Source organism: Sus scrofa, chromosome 16 (assembly GCF_054392235.1).
Source record: "Sus scrofa isolate SSC_HxYL_T2T_F1_AM1 chromosome 16, Sscrofa_HxYL_maternal_Yorkshire_Landrace_v2.0, whole genome shotgun sequence".
NCBI classification, from domain to species: Eukaryota; Metazoa; Chordata; class Mammalia; order Artiodactyla; family Suidae; genus Sus; species Sus scrofa.
In genome coordinates this window covers 46,541,630-46,560,592 of record NC_139398.1, presented here as the reverse complement: position 1 = coordinate 46,560,592, position 18,963 = coordinate 46,541,630, and the positions used below count along the sequence as shown (strand labels likewise).

The 18,963-nt window shown below is 37.6% G+C and overlaps 1 protein-coding gene and 1 long non-coding RNA gene across 7 annotated transcripts in view; both read right to left on the bottom strand.

Moving 5' to 3' along the window:
• MTREX (Mtr4 exosome RNA helicase) overlaps nt 1-18,963 on the bottom strand; it is a 126,226-nt gene that overhangs the window by 37,368 nt on the left and 69,895 nt on the right. For 4 of the 6 annotated variants that reach the window (XR_014831302.1, XR_014831303.1, XM_085002229.1 and 1 more), the window contains exon 19: nt 11,239-11,367. Coding sequence is in view for 2 of the 6 variants with exons in the window: in XM_085002229.1 (XP_084858355.1) it covers nt 11,239-11,367 (129 nt within the window). In the remaining 4 variants the exon portion in view is untranslated. Of the gene's footprint in view, nt 1-8,038; nt 8,951-9,855; nt 11,368-18,963 lie in introns of those variants that run through there. The other 2 variants (XR_014831304.1, XR_014831305.1) reach the window with 2 other exon arrangements.
• LOC146395553 (uncharacterized) lies at nt 3,484-6,615 on the bottom strand. The gene is made up of 2 exons (XR_014831338.1): nt 6,170-6,615; nt 3,484-4,639 (listed from the first exon to the last, which is right to left on the bottom strand). It is a non-coding gene; the product is annotated as an uncharacterized LOC146395553 (long non-coding RNA).

The following is an 18,963-nucleotide window of genomic DNA, read 5'->3' as shown; positions in this document are numbered from 1 at the left end:
TTTCCCATTTTAAAAATGAGGATAAACAATGGAACAGAATAACGAGCCCAGATATAAATGATCTACAACAGAGGAGGCAAGAATATACAATAGAGAAAAACAGTCTCTTTAGCAAGAGTTGTTGGGAAAGCTGGACAGTTGCATGTAAATCAATGAAATTAGAACACTCCTTCACACCATCTACAAAAACAAACTCAAAAAGTTTTAAAGACATAAATATAAGACATAAAACCATAAGGCTCCTAGAAAAGAACAAGGGCAATTTATTCTCTGACATAAATTGTAGCAATATTTTCTTTTCTTCTTTTTTTTCTTTTTTTGGTCTTTTTGCCATTTCTTGGGCTGCTTCTGCAACATATGGAGGTTCCCAGGCTAGGGTCAAGTCGGAACTGTAGCTGCAACCTACACCACAGCTCATGGCAACACTGGATCCTTAACCCACTGAGCAAGGCCAGAGATCAAATCCGCAACCTCATGGTTCCTAGTCGGATTTGTTAAGCACTGCACCATGATAGGAACTCCCATGTAGCAATATTTTCTTAGATCAGTCTCCCAAAAGAAATAAAAACAAAGCTAACAATGGGATCTAATCAAACTTTAGTTTCTGCAAAGGAAACCACCAACAAAACAAAAAGACAACCTATAGAATGAGAGAAAATATTTGCAAATAATGCGATCGACAAGGGGTTAATATTCAAAATATATAAATAGCCCACACAACTTAATATCAAAAAACCAAACCATCCAATTAAAAAATGGGCAGAAGACCTAAATAGATATTTCTCCAAAGAAGACATACAGATGGCCAACAGGCACATAACACTGCTGATTAGAGAAATTCAAATCAAAACCACAATAAGATATCATCACCTCACACTGGTCAGAATGGCTATCATCAAAAAGTCTACAAATAACCCTGTTATACTGTTGATGAGAATACAAACTGGTGCAGTCACTATGGAAGATGGCATGGAGGTTCCTTTAGAAACTAAAAATAGAGCTATGATATGATCTAGCAATACCACCCCTGGTACATAGCTGAAAAAGATGAAAACTCTAATTCAAAAAATATATGCACCCTAATGTTTACAGTAGCACTATTTAAGATAGCCAAGACATGGAAATAACCCAAGTGTCCAACAGATGACGGTTTAATAAGAGTGTAGCACATACGTACAATGGAATAATACCCAGCCATCAAAAAGAATGAAATATTACTATCTGTAGAAACATGGATGGACTTAGAGAATATACTAAGTGAGGTAAATCAGACAAAGACAGATATTATATCATATCACTTACATGCAGAATCTAAAAAATAACATAAATGAATGTATATACAAAGCAGGGAGTTCCTGCTGTTGTTCAGTGGTAATGAACCTGACTAATATCCATGAGGATGCAGGTTTGATCCCTGGCCTCACTCAATGGGTTAAGGATCCGGCATCTGTGTAGGCCACAGATGTGGCTTGGATCTGGCATTGCTATGGCTGTGGTATAGGCCAGCAGATGCAGCTCTGACTGGACCCCTAGCCTGGGAACGTCCATATGCCGCAGGTACATGCACACCCCCCACCAAAAAAGGCAGGAAGATATTCACAGACGTAGAAAACAAACTTAGGGTTATCAAAGGGGAAAGGAGGGGCAGGGATAAATCAGGAGTATGGGATTAACAGATACATACTACTATACACAAAATGGATAAGCAACAAGGATTTACTGTACAAAACAGGGAACTATATTCAGTATCTGTAATAACCTATAGTAGAAAATAATCTGAAAAAATACATACAACTGAATCGCTCTGTTGTACAGCTGAAACACAATATTGTAAATCAACTATACTTCGACTAAGAAAAAAGAAAGAAATGCTGATCCAAGGGGAGAAAAATAAGGATAAAATTACATTTATCTCATTAACCCTTATGAGAATTAAATGACAATGCATGTTAATATATGCATTTAAAAGGCACTTTAAAGTAGTGCCTAAACACCTTGTAAAAATACTTATTGTTATAAATTGAAAAAAATTAATAAATTTCCATTGTATTTTCTCAACTAGATTTTTCCAACCATGAATAACTTGTGCCATATGTGCTTTTTCTCTCTCTAGATTAGTTTTTGAGGGTGTTTTTTATTTCTTCCTACTTCCTTTTCCCTCCTCCTCTTTTAACCATTTGAAATTAACTTGTAGATAACTTATCATTTCACCTTGTCAGCAAACACTTCAGCATGTATCTTTTAAGAACAATCACATTCTGGAGTTCCCTTCTGGCTCAGCAGTAATGTAACTGACTAGTATCCATGAGGATGAGAGTTTCATCCCTGGCCTTACTCAGTGGGTTAAGGAGGTGCAGTAAGCTGTGTTGCAGGTTGCAGATGCAGCTTGGATCCTGAGTTGCTGTGGCTGTGGTGTAGGCCAGCAGCAGCTCTGATTTGACCCCTTAGTTTGGGAACTTCTATATGCCGTGGGTAGGGCCTTAAAAAGACCAAAAAAAAGAAAAAAAGAAAAAAGAAGAACAATCACATTCTCCTGCATAGCTGCAATATTATAGATCATAAATTTTAACAATAATACACCATCTAATATATAGTCCACATTAAAATTTCCCCAACTGATGCAATAATGTCCTTCACAGATTACTACAACTACCACTACTGCTGCTACTGCTACTTTTGGATCCAGAACGCAACCAAGGATCATTAATTGCATTTAGTTCTCAGGTCTCTTCAGTCTTCTTTAATCTAGAATATGCTCCACATTTTTTTGTTCTTTTATGGTATTAACACTTCCCTATAATTTCAAATTTACAGAAAAATTGCAATAATAGGACAAACAGCTCCCATGTACCTTTATTCAGATTCATCAATTATTTAATTTTTCCCATTTACTTTACTATTCTCTCTATATTTTTCCATGTACATATACATACACAGAGCCATACACTCACAGTACAATTATTAAAAGCAGGAAATTTAGTGTTGATACACTGATATTATCTAACCTATAGTCCATATTAGAATTTCATCTACTTCCCCAATAATGTCTTTCACACATTCCCTTCTTTCACACTCCCTTCTTCCCTGCCACTCTATGGAGCCAAAATAGGATCATGAATTATATTTAACTATAATACTTCTTATTCTCCTTTAATATGGGACAGTTTCTCAGTTGTCTTTTGTCTCTCAAGATATCGCCATTTTTGAATACTATAGGCTAGTCATTCCGTAGAAAGACATTCAGTTTAGGTTTGTATAATCATGAAAAATCATCAAAGATTCAGGTTACGCATTTTTGGCACAAGTGATTTTTTTTGTTGTTGTTGTCTCAACCCATTGGTCAACATTATTGTTGATAGTACCTTTAATTACTTGATTAGAACAGTGTCTGCTAGCGTTTTCTACTTTTGTAAAGTTATTTTTCTTTTTACAATTAATAAGGAATTTGTAGGGAAACTCCTCAGAGACTTTGTAAATATCCCATTTTTCATTACACTTTCAACTCATTAGTTTCAGCATCCATGGATTATTCTTGCCTGAGTCAATTATTACTTGTGGTAGTTGTCTAACAGTGACTTTTCTAACATCACTATTCCTTCCGTATATCTATTCTGAGTATATAAACTCATGAGTTATTTTATTTTCACATGATTATAACCCTTTACTCTCAGTTTAAATCCTCAAACTATCAAATTCATTTATAAAAGAGATATAATGTGGACTGAATTGGCTTTTAAACCACCAATTTGTAATCTAAGCAAATTCTAGATAACACAGGCTGGCTAGAAACAGAAGACTCAGGACATGAAAAACTATCAATGATTGTACCAGGCAGCCAATATCCAGAGGGAGAGATGCATAAGTTTTTTGCACAGTGATCATGCATAACAAAAAAATAGAGAATTAACAGATTTAACTCAGAAAAGTCTATAAAACAAGTAATCAAACAATTATAACAAATGGCAATATAAACTTGGGTTTAATTTCCAGAGATGCCACACTACATCATTTAAAAAGTGTAGTTTTCAAAGAAAAAAAAGTTATAAGATACATAAAGAGACAAAAAAACATGGTCCATATACAGGGAAAAAAAGCAGTCAGCAGAATCTGTCCCTGCAGGAGCCCAGATATTGCACTTAATGGAGTTTAAATAAACTATTTTAAATATGGACAAAGTTTATCCAAAAAAATCTAATTTCAATGTATAAGAGTACACTTTTGACATGAACTTCTGAAGTGAAAAAAGTATTAAATCTCATTTCATCACAATTATTAAAGGGTATTTTGACTCTCAAGTAGTTGCTATATAATTATAAGTGTATAGTTGTGATGTGTAATCTTTTATTGTCTTTTTTTAGATGTTTTAATCTAATGATGAATGATTCTAGAGAGTTCTTTGACTAGAAAAACAAACCTTCAAGTTGGGAAAGCATGTGACAAAATTAATTACAAGTAATTTTTAGAATACACTGTGGACAAGTGCTAACCTCAACTAATCAACTGTTATCCAAAGCTGGCTATCTTCTAAGCCATCTTGTCTTTCTGGAAAAATAAGCTTAAGATTTATTTCAGAACCATGAGGTTGCGGGTTCGATCCCTGCCCTTGCTCAGTGGGTTAACGATCCGGCGTTACCTTGAGCTGTGGTGTAGGTCACAGATGCGGCTCGGATCCTGCGTTGCTGTGGCTCTGGCGTAGGCTGGCAGCTACAGCTCCGATTCGACCCCTAGCCTGGGAACCTCCATATGCCGCGGGAGCAGCCCAAGAAATGGCAAAAAGATAAAAAAAAAAAAAAAGATTTCAAAGGTTTAAAAAAAAGTCACTTTAGAAAGTAGTCTTGTACAAAGGCTGATCAAGAGCTAAATTTGGCATTACACACACTTAAAGTTAGAGGAGGGAAAGAAAACTATAGACATCTCACTTCCTCCTCATATCTCATATAAAGGAAATGTGGTTCAAACCCACCCTAAGTAGTGCTATGCAATCACTGTAGTTGAGGTGAGATTTCCTTATAAATTGCTATGGCACTATTTCTCTATGTCTAAGATTCAAACTTAAAATATTAATGTGCAAAAGTAATATTGTACACATACTTCATTTCTTAAAGCATAGTTCTCTTCCCTGTTTTATTCCATAACTTTGCCATTTAACCTTATAGAACAGAACTTGGAGCTATTTTTATTAAAAAAATTTTTTAATTATAGATGATTTACAATGTTGTACCAATTTCTGATGTACAGCAAAGTGACCCAGTCATATATGGGTCACTTTTTCTCATATTATTTTCCATCATATTCTATCCCAAGAGACTGGATATAGTTCCCTGTGCTACAGAGTAGGACCTTATTGCCTATCCATTCTAAATGTAATAGTTTGCATCTACTAACGCCAAACTCCCAGTCCATGCCACTCCCTCCCCTCTCCTCCTTGGCAACCCCCAAGTCTGTTTTCTATGTCTGTGGGTTTGCTTCTATTTTGCAGATAGGTTCATTTGTGCTATATTTTGGATTCCACATATAAGTGATTTCATATGGTATTTGTCTCTTTCTGACTTAGTATGAGAATCAATAGTTGCATCCATATTGCTACAAATGGCATTTACTTTTTTTTTAATGGCTGAGCAGTATTCCATTGTGTATATGTACCACATGTTTTTAATCCAGCCATCTGCAGATGGACATTTAGGCTGTTTCCATGTCTCAGCTATTGTGAATAGTGCTGCTATGAACATATGGGTGCATATATCTTTTTGAAGTGTAGTTTTGTCTGGATACATGCCCAGGAGTGGGATTGTTGGATCATAGGGTAGTTCTGTATGTAGTTTTCTGAGGAACCTCCATATTGTTTTCCACAGTGGTTGTACCAATTTACATTCTCACCAACAGTGTAGGAGGGTTTCCTTTTCTCCACACCCTCTCTAGCATTTGTTATTTGTACACTTATTTCCTTTTTTTGGAGGGGGAGCTTTTAGGCCCACAGCCATGGCACATGGAGGTTCCCAGGCGAGGGGGTCTAATTGGAGCCACAGCTGCCGGCCTATACCACGCAACACAGGATCCAAGCCGCATCTGCGACCTACACCACAGCTCTTGGCAACAATGGATCCTGAACCCAATAAGCAAGGCCAGATATCGAACCTGCAACCTCAGGGTTCCTAGTTGGATTCGTTACCGCTGCGCCATGACGGGAACACCTATAGACTTATTAATGATGGCCATCCTGACTGGTATGAGTTGGTACCTCACTGTAGTTTTGATCTGCATTTCTCTAATAATTAGTGATGCTGAATATTTTTTCATGTGCCTACTGACCATCTGTACATCTTCTTTAAGGAAATGTCTATTTAGGTCTTCTGCCCATCTTTCAATTGGGTTGTTTTATTGTTGTTGAGGTCTAATGTTTGCATATTTTGGAGTAAGGCCTTATCGGCTGCATCACATGCAATTACTTTCTCCTTGGTTTTTCTTTCTCTTTTTTCTTTTTATGGCTGCCCCTCTGGCATAAGGAAGTTCTGGGCTGAATCAGAGCTGCAGCATCAGCCTATGCCACAGCCATGGCAACACCAGATTCTAGCTGCATGTGCAACCTACGCTGCAGCTTGCAGCAATGCTGGATCCTTAATCCACTGAGCAAGGCCAGGAATCGAACCTGCATCCTTACGGACACTACGTGGGGTTTTTAGCCCACTGAGCCACAATGGGAACTCCTCTGGAGTTATTTTTGATATGTATGTTCTTATTGCCATTTTATTAATTGCTTTGGATTTGTTTTTGTTGCTTTTTTCTTCTCTTCTTCACTTGTTCTCTCCTCTTCTGGTTTGATGACTATCTTTAGTGTTGTATTTGAGTTAATTTTTATTTGTTTGTGTATCAACTGTAGATTTTTGGTTTGCAGTTATTCTGAAGTTTTGATATGAGTCTATATATATATATATATATATATATATATATGAGATTGTTTTAAGTTGTTGTCTCTAAATTGCAAATGTATCTCTAGTGTCCTGCATTTGTACCCTCCTTATGATTTCTGATTTTGGTGGCATAACTGTGAGTGGATGATTTCGTATCTTTACTGTATATATACCTTTACTGGTGAGCCTTGTCATTTGTGGCAGTTTTGTTTCCTGTTGCGGCCTTCTCTTTTCTGCCCAGAGGAGTTCCTTCAGTATTTGTTGTAAGGCTGGTTTAGTGGTGCTGAATTCTCTTAGCTTTTGCTTATCTGTGAACCTTTTGATTTCTCCTTCAAGTCTGAATGAGAGCCTTGCTGGGTAAAGTAATCTTGGTTGGAGGTTTTTTCCTTTCATTATGTTAAGTATATCATGCCACTCCCTTCTGGCCTGCAGAGTTTCTGCTGGAAAATCTGCCAATAACCTCATCAGGGTTCCCTGTATGTTATTTGTTTCTTTTCCCTAGCTGCTTTCAAGATTTTCTCTTTATCTTTAATTTTGGTCAGTTTGATTAATATGTGTCTCGGTGTGTACCTTATTTTATATGGTACTTGTTGTGCTTCCTGAGTGAGTGAGTGAATGGTTCCTTTCCCATGATAGGGAAGTTTTTGGCTATTATCTCTTGGAATATTTTTTCTGTCCCCTCTCTCTCTCTTCTCCCTCTGGCACCCTTGTAATACGGATGTTGGTGCGTGTCACGTTGTCCCAGAGTTCTCTGAGACTCTCTTCATTTCTTTTCAATCTTTTTTCTCTTTTCTGTTCCATATCCGTAATTTCCACTAATCTGTGTTCCACCTCACTTACTCATTCTTCTGCCTCCTGTATTCTGCTGTTAGCTGCTTCTAGTGAATTTATTTCAGTTATTGTATTTTGCATCTCTTCTTGTTTAAGTTTTACATCTTGTATCTCTTTGCTCAGTGTTTCCTGTAAGTTATCCATCTTTGCCTCCAGTTTATTTCCAATGTCTTGCATCATCTTCAGCATCAACAGTCTAAAGACTTTTTCCTGGAGGATGAGAATCTCCTGATCACTTCGCTGATTTTCTGGGAGTTTTTCTTTCTTCCTCATCTGAGTTATAGTTCTTTGTCTTTTCATTTTTATAGGTTTTTGGTGTGGTGACCTTTTTACAGATAATAGAGTTGTAGCCTCTCTTACTTATGGTGCCTGCCTCCCTTATGGCTAAAGTTGGTTCAGGGGCTTACTGTAGGCTTCCTGATGGGAGGGGCTGATGCCTGCCCACTGATAAGTGGAGCTGATTCCTATCCCTCTGGTGGGTGGGGCTTTGTCTCTGGATGGGATTAGAGGCAGCTGTGTGCCTGAGGGGTCTTTAGGTAGCCTTTTTACTGAGGGGCAGGGCTATGATCCCACCTGGATTGTTGTTTGCCCTGGGGCTTCTCAGCACTGATGGGTGGGGCCAGATTTTCCCAAAATGGCCACGTCCAGAGAAAGGCATGCTGAGGAATACTCCAAGGAGCTTTGCTTCCAGTTTCCTTCACCCACAACAAGCCACATTCACCCCTGTTTTCCCAGGATGTCCTCCAAGAACTGCAGTTAGGTTTGACCCAGATTCCTATGGAGATCTCACTCTGCCCTGGGACCCAGTGCACGTGAAAGTCTGTGTGTGCCTTTTAAGAATGGGGTCTCCGTTTCCCCCACTCCTGTGGAACTCCTGCGCAAAAGCCCCACTGGCCTTCAATGCCAGGTGCTCTGGGGGCTCTTCCTCCCAGTGCCAGATCCCCACACACGGGATTTTGATGTGGGGCTCAGAACTCTCACTCCTGTAGGTGAGTTTCTGTGAACCAGTTACTTTCCAGTCTGTGGGGTTTCCCACCCAGGAGGTATGGGGTTGCTTATATCGTGTAATCACCCCTCCTAACTCCTGATATGGCCTCCTCTTTGTCTTCTGGAGTAGGATATCTTTTTTTTTTTTTTTTTTTCTTTTGTCTTTTTTGTTGTTGTTGTTGCTATTTCTTGGGCCGCTCCCGCGGCATATGGAGGTTCCCAGGCTAGGGGTTGAATCGGAGCTGTAGCCATCGGCCTACGCCAGAGCCACAGCAACGCGGGATCCGAGCCGCGTCTGCAACCTACACCACAGCTCACGGCAACGCCGGATCGTCAACCCACTGAGCAAGGGCAGGGATTGAACCTGCAACCTCATGGTTCCTAGTTGGATTCGTTAACCACTGCGCCACGACGGGAACTCCAGGATATCTTTTTTAAGGTTTCTGGTCCATTTGGGTGAAGATTGCCCGGCATGTAGTGGGTGAAGATTGCTCAGCATGTAGTTGTAAATTTTATTGTTTTCAGGAGAGAAGCTGAGCTCCAGTCCTTCTATTCCCCATCTTAATCCCAGCCCCTCTGGAGTTATTTTTAAAGAAGGATTCTACTAAGCACATGTTGCTTACTCAGTTGTTTTTTTCTTGTCTGAAAAAAGTTCTAATATTCCTACAAGTTTGTCTAAATCTCATACTTCTTTTACAGGCTAACATATACACACATATGCATGCATGCACACACACTCCTTTGGAGTTCACCTCTTTGAGCACAAAATGCTTCCCTCCATAGCGCTAAATCCCTTAGAGACTACACCTATAATCATGCTTACACATCCTCACTTTAATATCCTTATATCCTTAGCAGCAGATGCTGAAATAAAGTGAATAAAAAAATGTTAATTCAGGGGGAGTTCCTGTTGTGGCACAGTGGTTAACGAATCCAACTAGGAACCATGAGGTTGTGGGTTTGGTCCCTGCCCTTGCTCAATGGGTTAACGATCCGGCGTGGCCGTGAGCTGCTGTGTAGGTTGCAGACGCAGCTCGGATCCCGCGTTGCTGTGGTTCTGGCATAGGCCGGAGACTACAGCTCCGATTCGACCCCTAGCCTGGGAACCTCCATATGCCGCGGGAGAGGCCCAAGAAATAGCAAAAAAAAAAAAAAAAAAAAAAAATGTTATTCAGTTATTTAGTAGAGGAAAGATACTCAGCTTGTTAAGGTTCAGTAAAGACCTTTTGGTACAGATTATCTATTGAACCGAACCAAATCGTTTTACTAAGGACTGCAAAGCTTCTCAGCATCTTTAGGTAAAAGAGGCACAGTTGGTCATGCTTAATAAAATTTCAGCAGATAGCAAGCAAGTTTCATCTAAAATGCTAATAACTCCAAAAAATTAGTCATTAGATCATTTTCTTGGAAAGAGTCCAAGTTTTGAGTAAGAAATGGGACCATGACATACTATCAATGTTTGCTGTAAGAGAAGGAGAATGTTGAGATGTATGCCACATATTTGCCATTCCAAGTTGTAATAACTTCAAAGATCCCTTTGGTTACAACAAATATATGACAAATTGTTGGAATTTTAGCCTAATTTTAGTTGAGCAGTTGATAAAATGTTAGGGGAAAATAAATCATGTAAGTTTTAATATTAGTAGGATTCTAGAGGAGAATAAATTAGAAAAGTGAGGAATAAAGACCAAAGATTAACTGGTATTCAGAATTACAAATAGACTTTTAAATCATTATTTTAAAATGTTTAATAATGAACAGTCTTTTAAAATACTGCCAACTCTAAATGTCATATTCATTTAACTGATCCAAAGCAGCACCCTCTAATGATGCAGTGGCAGACTGTACTTTCCACAAACCAAAGCCTATTATAACAAGTAACATTACAATGACATTTCCTAAAAGACCTAGCCAATATGACACACACTCAAAATAATGTTTAAAGATGACCAAATTACAGTATGACATCAATCTTTAAACAGATACATGGAATCTCTACAATAAGGTTTATCTACAATTATTCAAAATAAAATAGGATTCAAGGTAATATGGGTATCTCGTGGCAACTGAATGTTTTGCATTTAATTAAAAACACACATAAATTAAATGATTTTAAGGAAACTGAGGACTTTTTTACTATCAAAACACTCATTATTTTCAAGCAGTGTTTTCACAGGGATGTAATAAACAGTATAGATGGAGTAAAACTGCAGAATGAGATAGTTATAAAAATAATGACATCATAGCTCAGGTATATTCCAGCTTCATGTGAAAATTTAAATTATTAAATTCTCTTTATCTTTCACTTCATCATTAATTACCTTGACATAATTTGATAAAAGGAGATTAACCATCCTACTGGTTTTAGATCCTTTAACATACCTTAAAATATCTTGAAAAACTTGTAATTTAGAAATCATGACAGTATGTTCACTATAATCACATTCAAGAAATCTAGTGATTATAAATAATTCACAAAATATCTGAAATCTGAAAATAAAAAAGCACAAACCTGCATCTCTCCTTTCTCATCAGGTTTAGCTGGTTTTGCAGCCTCAGTAGCTGAATTTTTCAAGCTCTCTTTGCTACAGCGCAGAAGTACTTCTACTACATATAAAGGATCCAGTTCACCAGAATTAGGCTAGGAAAAAAAATTTTAAAGAAGTTTATTAATTCTTAAAAACCATCTCACAAATTTTAAGTTCCATGTGTACAGAACAACGTTCTCAGCATTTATGACTGGCAAATATGGCACAATAAATGTTTATTTCATGAAATGAAGGCTTGTCTCTCTTCCTCTTTCAACAGGCTCCACTTGATGAGAAAACACAGAAACTACCTGACACTTAGGAATTTAAATGGTATGATCATTGTTAACTGTGATATGTCACTTTAAGTTTCTAATGATTAGTTTATAATTTTACTGCATGTTATGCCAGAATTAGAAAAAGAAACCAAAAGAAATTATCTGTAACAGAAAATGAATAAGTAAATTCAAATCTCCTTAATTAAACAAGATGAAAAACATACTGAGAATAGATTATTTTGTTGCTTAGTATACTGGCACCTCTACCATGTGGCTTTATATTTTGTTAACTGTCTTTTAGGAGTTCCTGTCATGGCGCAGCAGAAACGAATCCGACTAGAAACCATGACATTGTGGGTTCGATCCCTGGCCTTGCTTGTTGGGTCAAGGATCCGGCACTGCCGTGAGCTGTGGTGTAGACTGGAAGCTACAGCTCTGATTAGACCCCTAGCCTGGGAACCTCCATATGCTGCAGGTGTGGCCCTAAAAAGACAAAAGACCAAAAAAAAAAAAAAAAAGTCTTTTAGTCTTTTATATTCTCTAATAAAAATATGATTCTCAAAGACCTAACACTAATCACATCTACACTATGATAATTTATGTTTGAGAGCAACATTTTTCAAACAGTAATAAAGTAAAGAATTCCAATTTATGTTTTGTCTTTTTTTTTTTTTTTTTTTGCTATTTCATGGGCCGCTCCCGTGGCATATGGAGGTTCCCAGGCTAGGGGTTGAATCGGAGCTGTAGCCATTGGCCTACACCAGAGCCACAGCAACGCAGGATCCAAGCTGCGTCTGCAACCTACACCACAGCTCACGGCAACGCCGGATCGTTAACCCACTGAGCAAGGGCAGGGACCAAACCCGCAACCTCATGGTTCCTAGTTGGATTCGTTAACCACTGTGCCACGACGGGAACTCCCCACTTTATGTTTTAATTCAACATTTGAATAATCTCTTCTATAAAATTAGATAAAGGGAGAAATTATTTGATTGAGAGGGAGGCATGGTAAGAAGTGACTACTTGGTCTTCTCCCACAACACCTGCACAGTTCCTGTGCAAAAATGAAAACTGTCAAGAAATGACCATAAATCCATACCTACAATCTATTCCTATAATAGACTATCAATTGCCTAAGGATAGTAAAATATATTTCCATAACAAACCAAAAATACAATCATAATTATCTTAAACCACTGAGTATAAACTTCCACAAAGAAAACATAACCTTCATTTCCCAATTCAAAAGAAAAATTAGTTTTTTCTCAGTATATATTTTTTCAAAAAAAATTTTTAAAAAGGTTTTAAAACATTCTAGGAGTTCCCTGATGACTCAGCACATTAAGGATCTGGTGTTGTCACTGCTGTGGCTTGGGACACAATTGTGGCACAGGTTTGATCCCTGGCCTGGAACTTCCACACGCCATGGGTGAAGCAAAACCAAAACAGAATAAATCACTCCAGATTGGTATAGATAAAAAGCAAAGCTGGGTAGTATTTTCAATCAGATCTGGATCTGCAAAGACTGTATGTGTATCTTAATCAACATAAAATGAATTAATTAATTATTTATTTTCTTTTAAGGGCTGCACCTGTGGCACATGTAAGTTTCTAGGCTAGGAGTCAAATCAGAGCTGCAGCTGCCAGTGTATACCATAGTCACAGCAACATGGGATACTCAACTCACTGAGTGAGGCCAGGTATCTAACCCACATCCTCATAAGCTGGGTTCTTAACCCAATGAGCCACGAGAACTCCTTAAAATGAGTTTTAAAATCAGGTAAGTAGGAGTTCCATTGTGTCTTAGCAGGTTGAAGACCTGATAGTGTCTTTGGGCATTCAGGTTTGATCCCTGGCCTGGCTTTGTATGTTGAGGATCTGGTACTGCCATAAGCTGTGGTGTAGGTCACAGATGTGGCTTGGATCCAGTGTTGCCATGGCTGTGGTGAAGGCCACAGCTGCAGCTCTGATTTGACCTCTGGCCCAGAAAACTTCCATATGCTGCAAATGCAGCCACAAAAAGAAAAATAAATAAAATGAGGTAAATAAATCGTAACAAACAACAGTCAACTCTTTCAAGGGGCCAAGGACTGTAAGGAGAATCAGTGACTATTATATTTAGTTTTCCAGATGGGGGGAAAACCCTCTGAGTAAGATGCATTCCACATTCTGATGAATAAATTAACTATAAAGTGTTACAGGACATACAAGTATTTGTACAAAACTAACCTAAGATTTATGAAGAATCTTTAATGTTTCTAGATAATCTAGAACTGTTATTGGGTTTAATTTCAATTCTGTACATTTGTAAACTTAATATTCTCCTTCTATAAGATATAAGAATCATGGAAGTGACTCTAAGAACTTCAGCATTTTATACATAATTATCTGTCTTTGCAGAAATACCACTTAAAAACATTACAGAGATATTCTCAAGCGTTACTAAGGAAACACATTCAAAAGCCTTCTTTTTGTAACATTATATGAAAACTTGCTGTTAAATATATTTCTTAAGATTAAAAAACTTTTCTTGATCAACTTCTAGTTCTGTAGTCTAGTAAAGATGGGTCAACAATATCATTGTTCACTTAAGAGAAATTTATTAAATGTTCTATTTGGCTTTCAAATGACAGTCTTAGCATAAATTTTTGCTTCTATGTCCTAATTTCTAACTTCTTAATCATATAATTTAACTTTCTTCTCCCTAACTTCATTCCTTTTAAGATGTGACTAATTTCTTACTGTAAGTGAAAATTGCCAGATTAAAATATAATTTGATAATCTGAAGGTTGCAGTACGTAAAGAAACAAACAACAGTAAATACATAGTGACAATACTTTTTTTTTTTTTTTTTTTTTTTGCTTTTTAGGGCCGCACATGTGGCATATGGAGGTTTCTCAGGTTAGGGGTCAAATCGGAGCTACAGCTGCTGGCCTACACCATAGCCACAGCAACTCTGGATCAGAGTCACGTCTGTGATCTACACCATACCTCATGGCAATGCTGGATCCACAACCCAGTGAGCAAGGCCATGGATCAAATCTGCATCCTCATGGATACTAGGTGATTTGTTTCTACTGTGCCACAACGGGAACTCCCGACAATCTATTTTTATCTCCTTAAAATGCTTCAAAGTGTTTGCTTCTTTGGTATGTATTTATTATCCCTTTGTGTTCAAAAAAATGCCATGCCATTTGCCATTAAACAAAGAATGTTGCAGCCATCAGCCTTGGCAGCCACCCCCAATGGTGCATTGCTGAGGGGATCATGGATGGAGAAAAACATGATGAGCCTAAGTTTTATGGTAGGGTTTATTACAGTGGTAATAAACTCCTCTTTGGAGGAGTAAGTTATCTGAAATTTAGTTTCAAGAAGAGGTGTTTAGGTTAACCTCAGTTTAAAGTCAATCGGAAGACTTTGCTCAGCTGAAAGACTCTGAGTAAGGTTGGACTAGGTAATAAAGTGTAAGACTGACCTCTCATTTTTCCTTGAATTGACTACTTTAACAGAGTTTGTTGTAATAAAAGTGAAGGTATATCATGAGAGCTTTCAACTCTGAAGAAGGAACATTTCCTCCCAGCTAGTAATGGCTTTCTCAGGCAACCAAGAAAGTTGTGGAAGCAGTGGAGGCAAGTCCTCATAATGTGCTGCCAGTCCTAGAGGGAAATCGACTTTTTTTAATTAAAAACTTGCTCTGCAGGAGACACACATTAAGAGCTGGCCACTCCATGACTGAAGCACCCATGGTGATCTTAGGATCCCAAAGGGAGAAACTGAGACACATAATAGAGTTGAAACAATTCTAGGGTAAAACCTAGAGGATTTAAGCTCACAAATAGCACAAAGCCCACCACAAGATTGTCACAGTGGAGCTCCCATCGTGGCACTGTGGAAACGAATCTGACTAGGAACCATGAGGTTGCTGGTTCAATCCCTGGCCTCACTCAGTGGATTAAGGATCCTGTGTTGCTGTGAGTTGTGGTGTAGGCCGGCAGCTGCAGTTCCGATTTGACCCCTAGCCTGGGAACCTCCATATGCGGCAGGTGCAGCTCTAGAAAAGATTTAAAAAAAAAAAAAAAAAAAAAGGTAAGACTGTCACTAGTTATTTTTCTATCTCAACAAACTGACTTCAGAACGGGGAACCAAACTTTCAAAACAAAACAGGAATGACAAATTACCAGGTTTATATACATACAAAACTTTTAAGTACTTATTTAGTTGGAAATTAAAAGAAGTCTCATCAGGAAAATAACTAAGATGGAGTTCTCTTATTGCATATGTAGTTAAGTTAGAGAAATATCTTTTCAGAATTCTGACCTTAAAGAAACAAATACCCTTTTAGGGGTAACTTGTATTTATCTTTCTCTGTCTTTAAGATGTAAATGTTCTACTCAATCTTCTTCAGAGGTGTGTGTGTTTTGAGAACTTGGTCTCTGCCATACTAAAAGTATACACACTTGGCAGCCAAATGAATAGACTGGGATTCTGAACAATCTTTTGTCTGACTGTGCCAACAACTCTCAGGGGACTTTCTGCCATCTTAACCATCATTACATCAGCCTGTAGAACAAAGGTCTTTTACTATTTGGGGAAGTAAATTTTCCATACCTTGTACAGGCAGTATCCTAAATACTCTCTTATGGGGATGCCTCTTGTGTTTTATTACTTTAAGTCACTATTAAGATATTTATGAGCAAGAGGAGGTGCTATAGGCCTGCCATATCAGGAAACACAGGATGCTGTAGCCATCAACTGCTATAGTCACCACCACTGATGGTGCACCCTGAGGGGAACTCAGGATGAAGATAAACAGGATGCCTACCATCAAGCCATGAGCTTCTTCAGTCACCCCCAATGGTGTACCCTGAGAGGATTTAGGATGAAGAAAAACAGGACACTGGCCCTAGATAGTTAAAGGTGTATATCAAAGTAAAAACTGCAATAAGCCCAGGCTCTTAATATCTTCCCATACACATAAAAACGCCAAATTAGTTAACTTAAAATGTTTGGTTTTCTTTAATTAGTAGTAATTTTTGATGTTCTACTAATTTTTGATGAGTTGTTAAAAACTCCTATATAGCCTGGCTTCTCCCTTACCACTTCAGAACAGTCCCTCAGAGCTATCTGTGAGGCTGCCTCCCGTGATTAAGTTCTCAGTTATGTCCACCAAATAAAATATAATTCTCAGCTTTTTGGTTGTGCAAATTTCAGTTGGCAGGGGTGGGTGATGTCTTTTTCTGCCCTGCCCCCACTGGTTGGATATAACACTGCTGAGAATGCTGGGGCCTCATTTATCCTTGTCTTGGTTTATGAAGCATTGGTTCCAACCTGGGTGAGGAATGTTAAGAAGACACTCTGATGCTCCACTTAGCTCTCAGGTCCTAACAAGAGTGTCACCCAGAGAGAAGTTGATCACTATCTCCACACCAAACTTTAAAACTGGCTTAGAGATTTTGCTTGGGGTGGGGGGAGAAGAAAGCCTTGAAACAGACAGCTCTTAGTAACTTCCCAAAGAAAGTCATTTCATTTGCAAGAGAGTTGAGAAATCCAAGTCTTAGAGCATGCTCAAAAAACAGTAGAGGCCATGCTGAAAGACAAATAGAGATCTATAGAATCACTGGAAATATAGGCAAAATATAGGCCAGCTGGTTTACAGGAGAGAACCTAGGGTTGGGGAGTGGGGTGCTGGGAAGAGTCTCCTGCAGTTAGTGAGCTTAACAGCAGGGTATGTTCAGGAAAAGGCCCAAAGAGACCATTTTCAAAACCACTGTTACACCAGGGTAACTGTAGGCATATCAAAGGCTGCGCCAAGGAAAAGCATGAAAGGTTCAGCACTGGGGGGTGGGGGTGGTTGCTGAATAGACTTCACTCAAATAGTCTAGCAGCTCACTAAACAAATAAACAAGCAAATAAAAACAATAAACCAGGGTGGGGGGTGGGGAGAAGAACCAGTGCCTATAATGCTACAACATATTATTTTAAATGGCCAATTTACAAGAAAAAATTACGGACAAAGACAGAAATTTATGAACCATGATTTATAAAACAGGAAAAAAAAAAAGCAGGCAATAGAAAGTGCCTATGAGAATAACCAAATGTTGTGTTAAACAAGTCTTAAAGGAAACCATTATAAGTATGTGCAAAGAACTCAGGGAACTATAAAGAAGTAAAGGAAGGGATAATAATCAATTCTTCCAATTTCTCTGACAATAACAATCAAACAGAGAATGTCAATAGATAAATATGATAAAAAGAACCAACAGTAAAGTATCTGAAATGAAAAAAAATCACTAGAAGATTCAACAGAAATGTGATATAGAAGAAAGTATTAACAAATATGAAGATAAAAGAAATGACACAATTAAAAAACAGGAAAAAAATTAAGAAAAATGAACAAAGTCACAGAGAAATGTAGGTCACCAATAAGCACAACATATCCATAATGGAAATACTAGAAAAACAGGATAGAAAGTAATGAAAAAATATTTAACAAAATAATGGCTGAAAATTTATCACATTGAAAAACAGGAAACTCAATGAACTCCAAGTATAATAAATACAAAAAAATGTACTCTTATACATTATAAATTATATAAAATGCCCAAACACATTATAGCAAAAATGCAAAAAGCCAAACACAAGGAGAAACTCTTGAAAGGAGTAAGAAGAAAAAAATATTCACCTTTTACAAGGGGATTACAATCAGTTTATAGCAGACACTTTTAGTAGAAAGCATGGAGGCCAGAGGCAGTGGGTTAGCATATTCACAGAAAAAAACCTCTTAGCTAAAATTTCTTTAATCAGGCAAAGATTTATTCAAAGACAGACAATCCCAAATAAGCAAAAATTGAGATGTGTTGCTAGCAAGCTGCTTTACAGAAAATACTAAAGGAAGTTCGTGAGGCTGAAAGCAACACCAGATGTTATAATTGAATCCATATGAAGAAACAACACTGGTAAAGGCAACTGTGAAATTATAAATGACTATTTCCTTTTAAATGACTTAAAAACCAATTACATAAGACAATATGTATATACTGAATTGTTGAGAGTGCAACAAAAATGTAGTATATTTGCCAGTACCACAAAGGAGGTGGGTGGGAGCAAAGCTGTACTGGGCTAAGTCAATAACTCCAGATGGTAACATGAATCCACAAGAAAGAGAACCAGAAATAATAAACAAGAAGTTTAATACAACAGAAGTTATAAATATTTACCTTTCTCCTCTAAGCTTCATTAAGAGTCATAAAATTATATAAAATATTTAACTATAATATGTATTGGTGGGCTTGTAACATTTATAGACATAATATATATAACATCCATACCACAAAAAGAGGAAAAATGGAACAGAGGTATAAAAAGAGGAATGTTCCTATAACTAACTGGAATTTAAGTTAGTATAAATCTGACACAATTCTATTAATATGT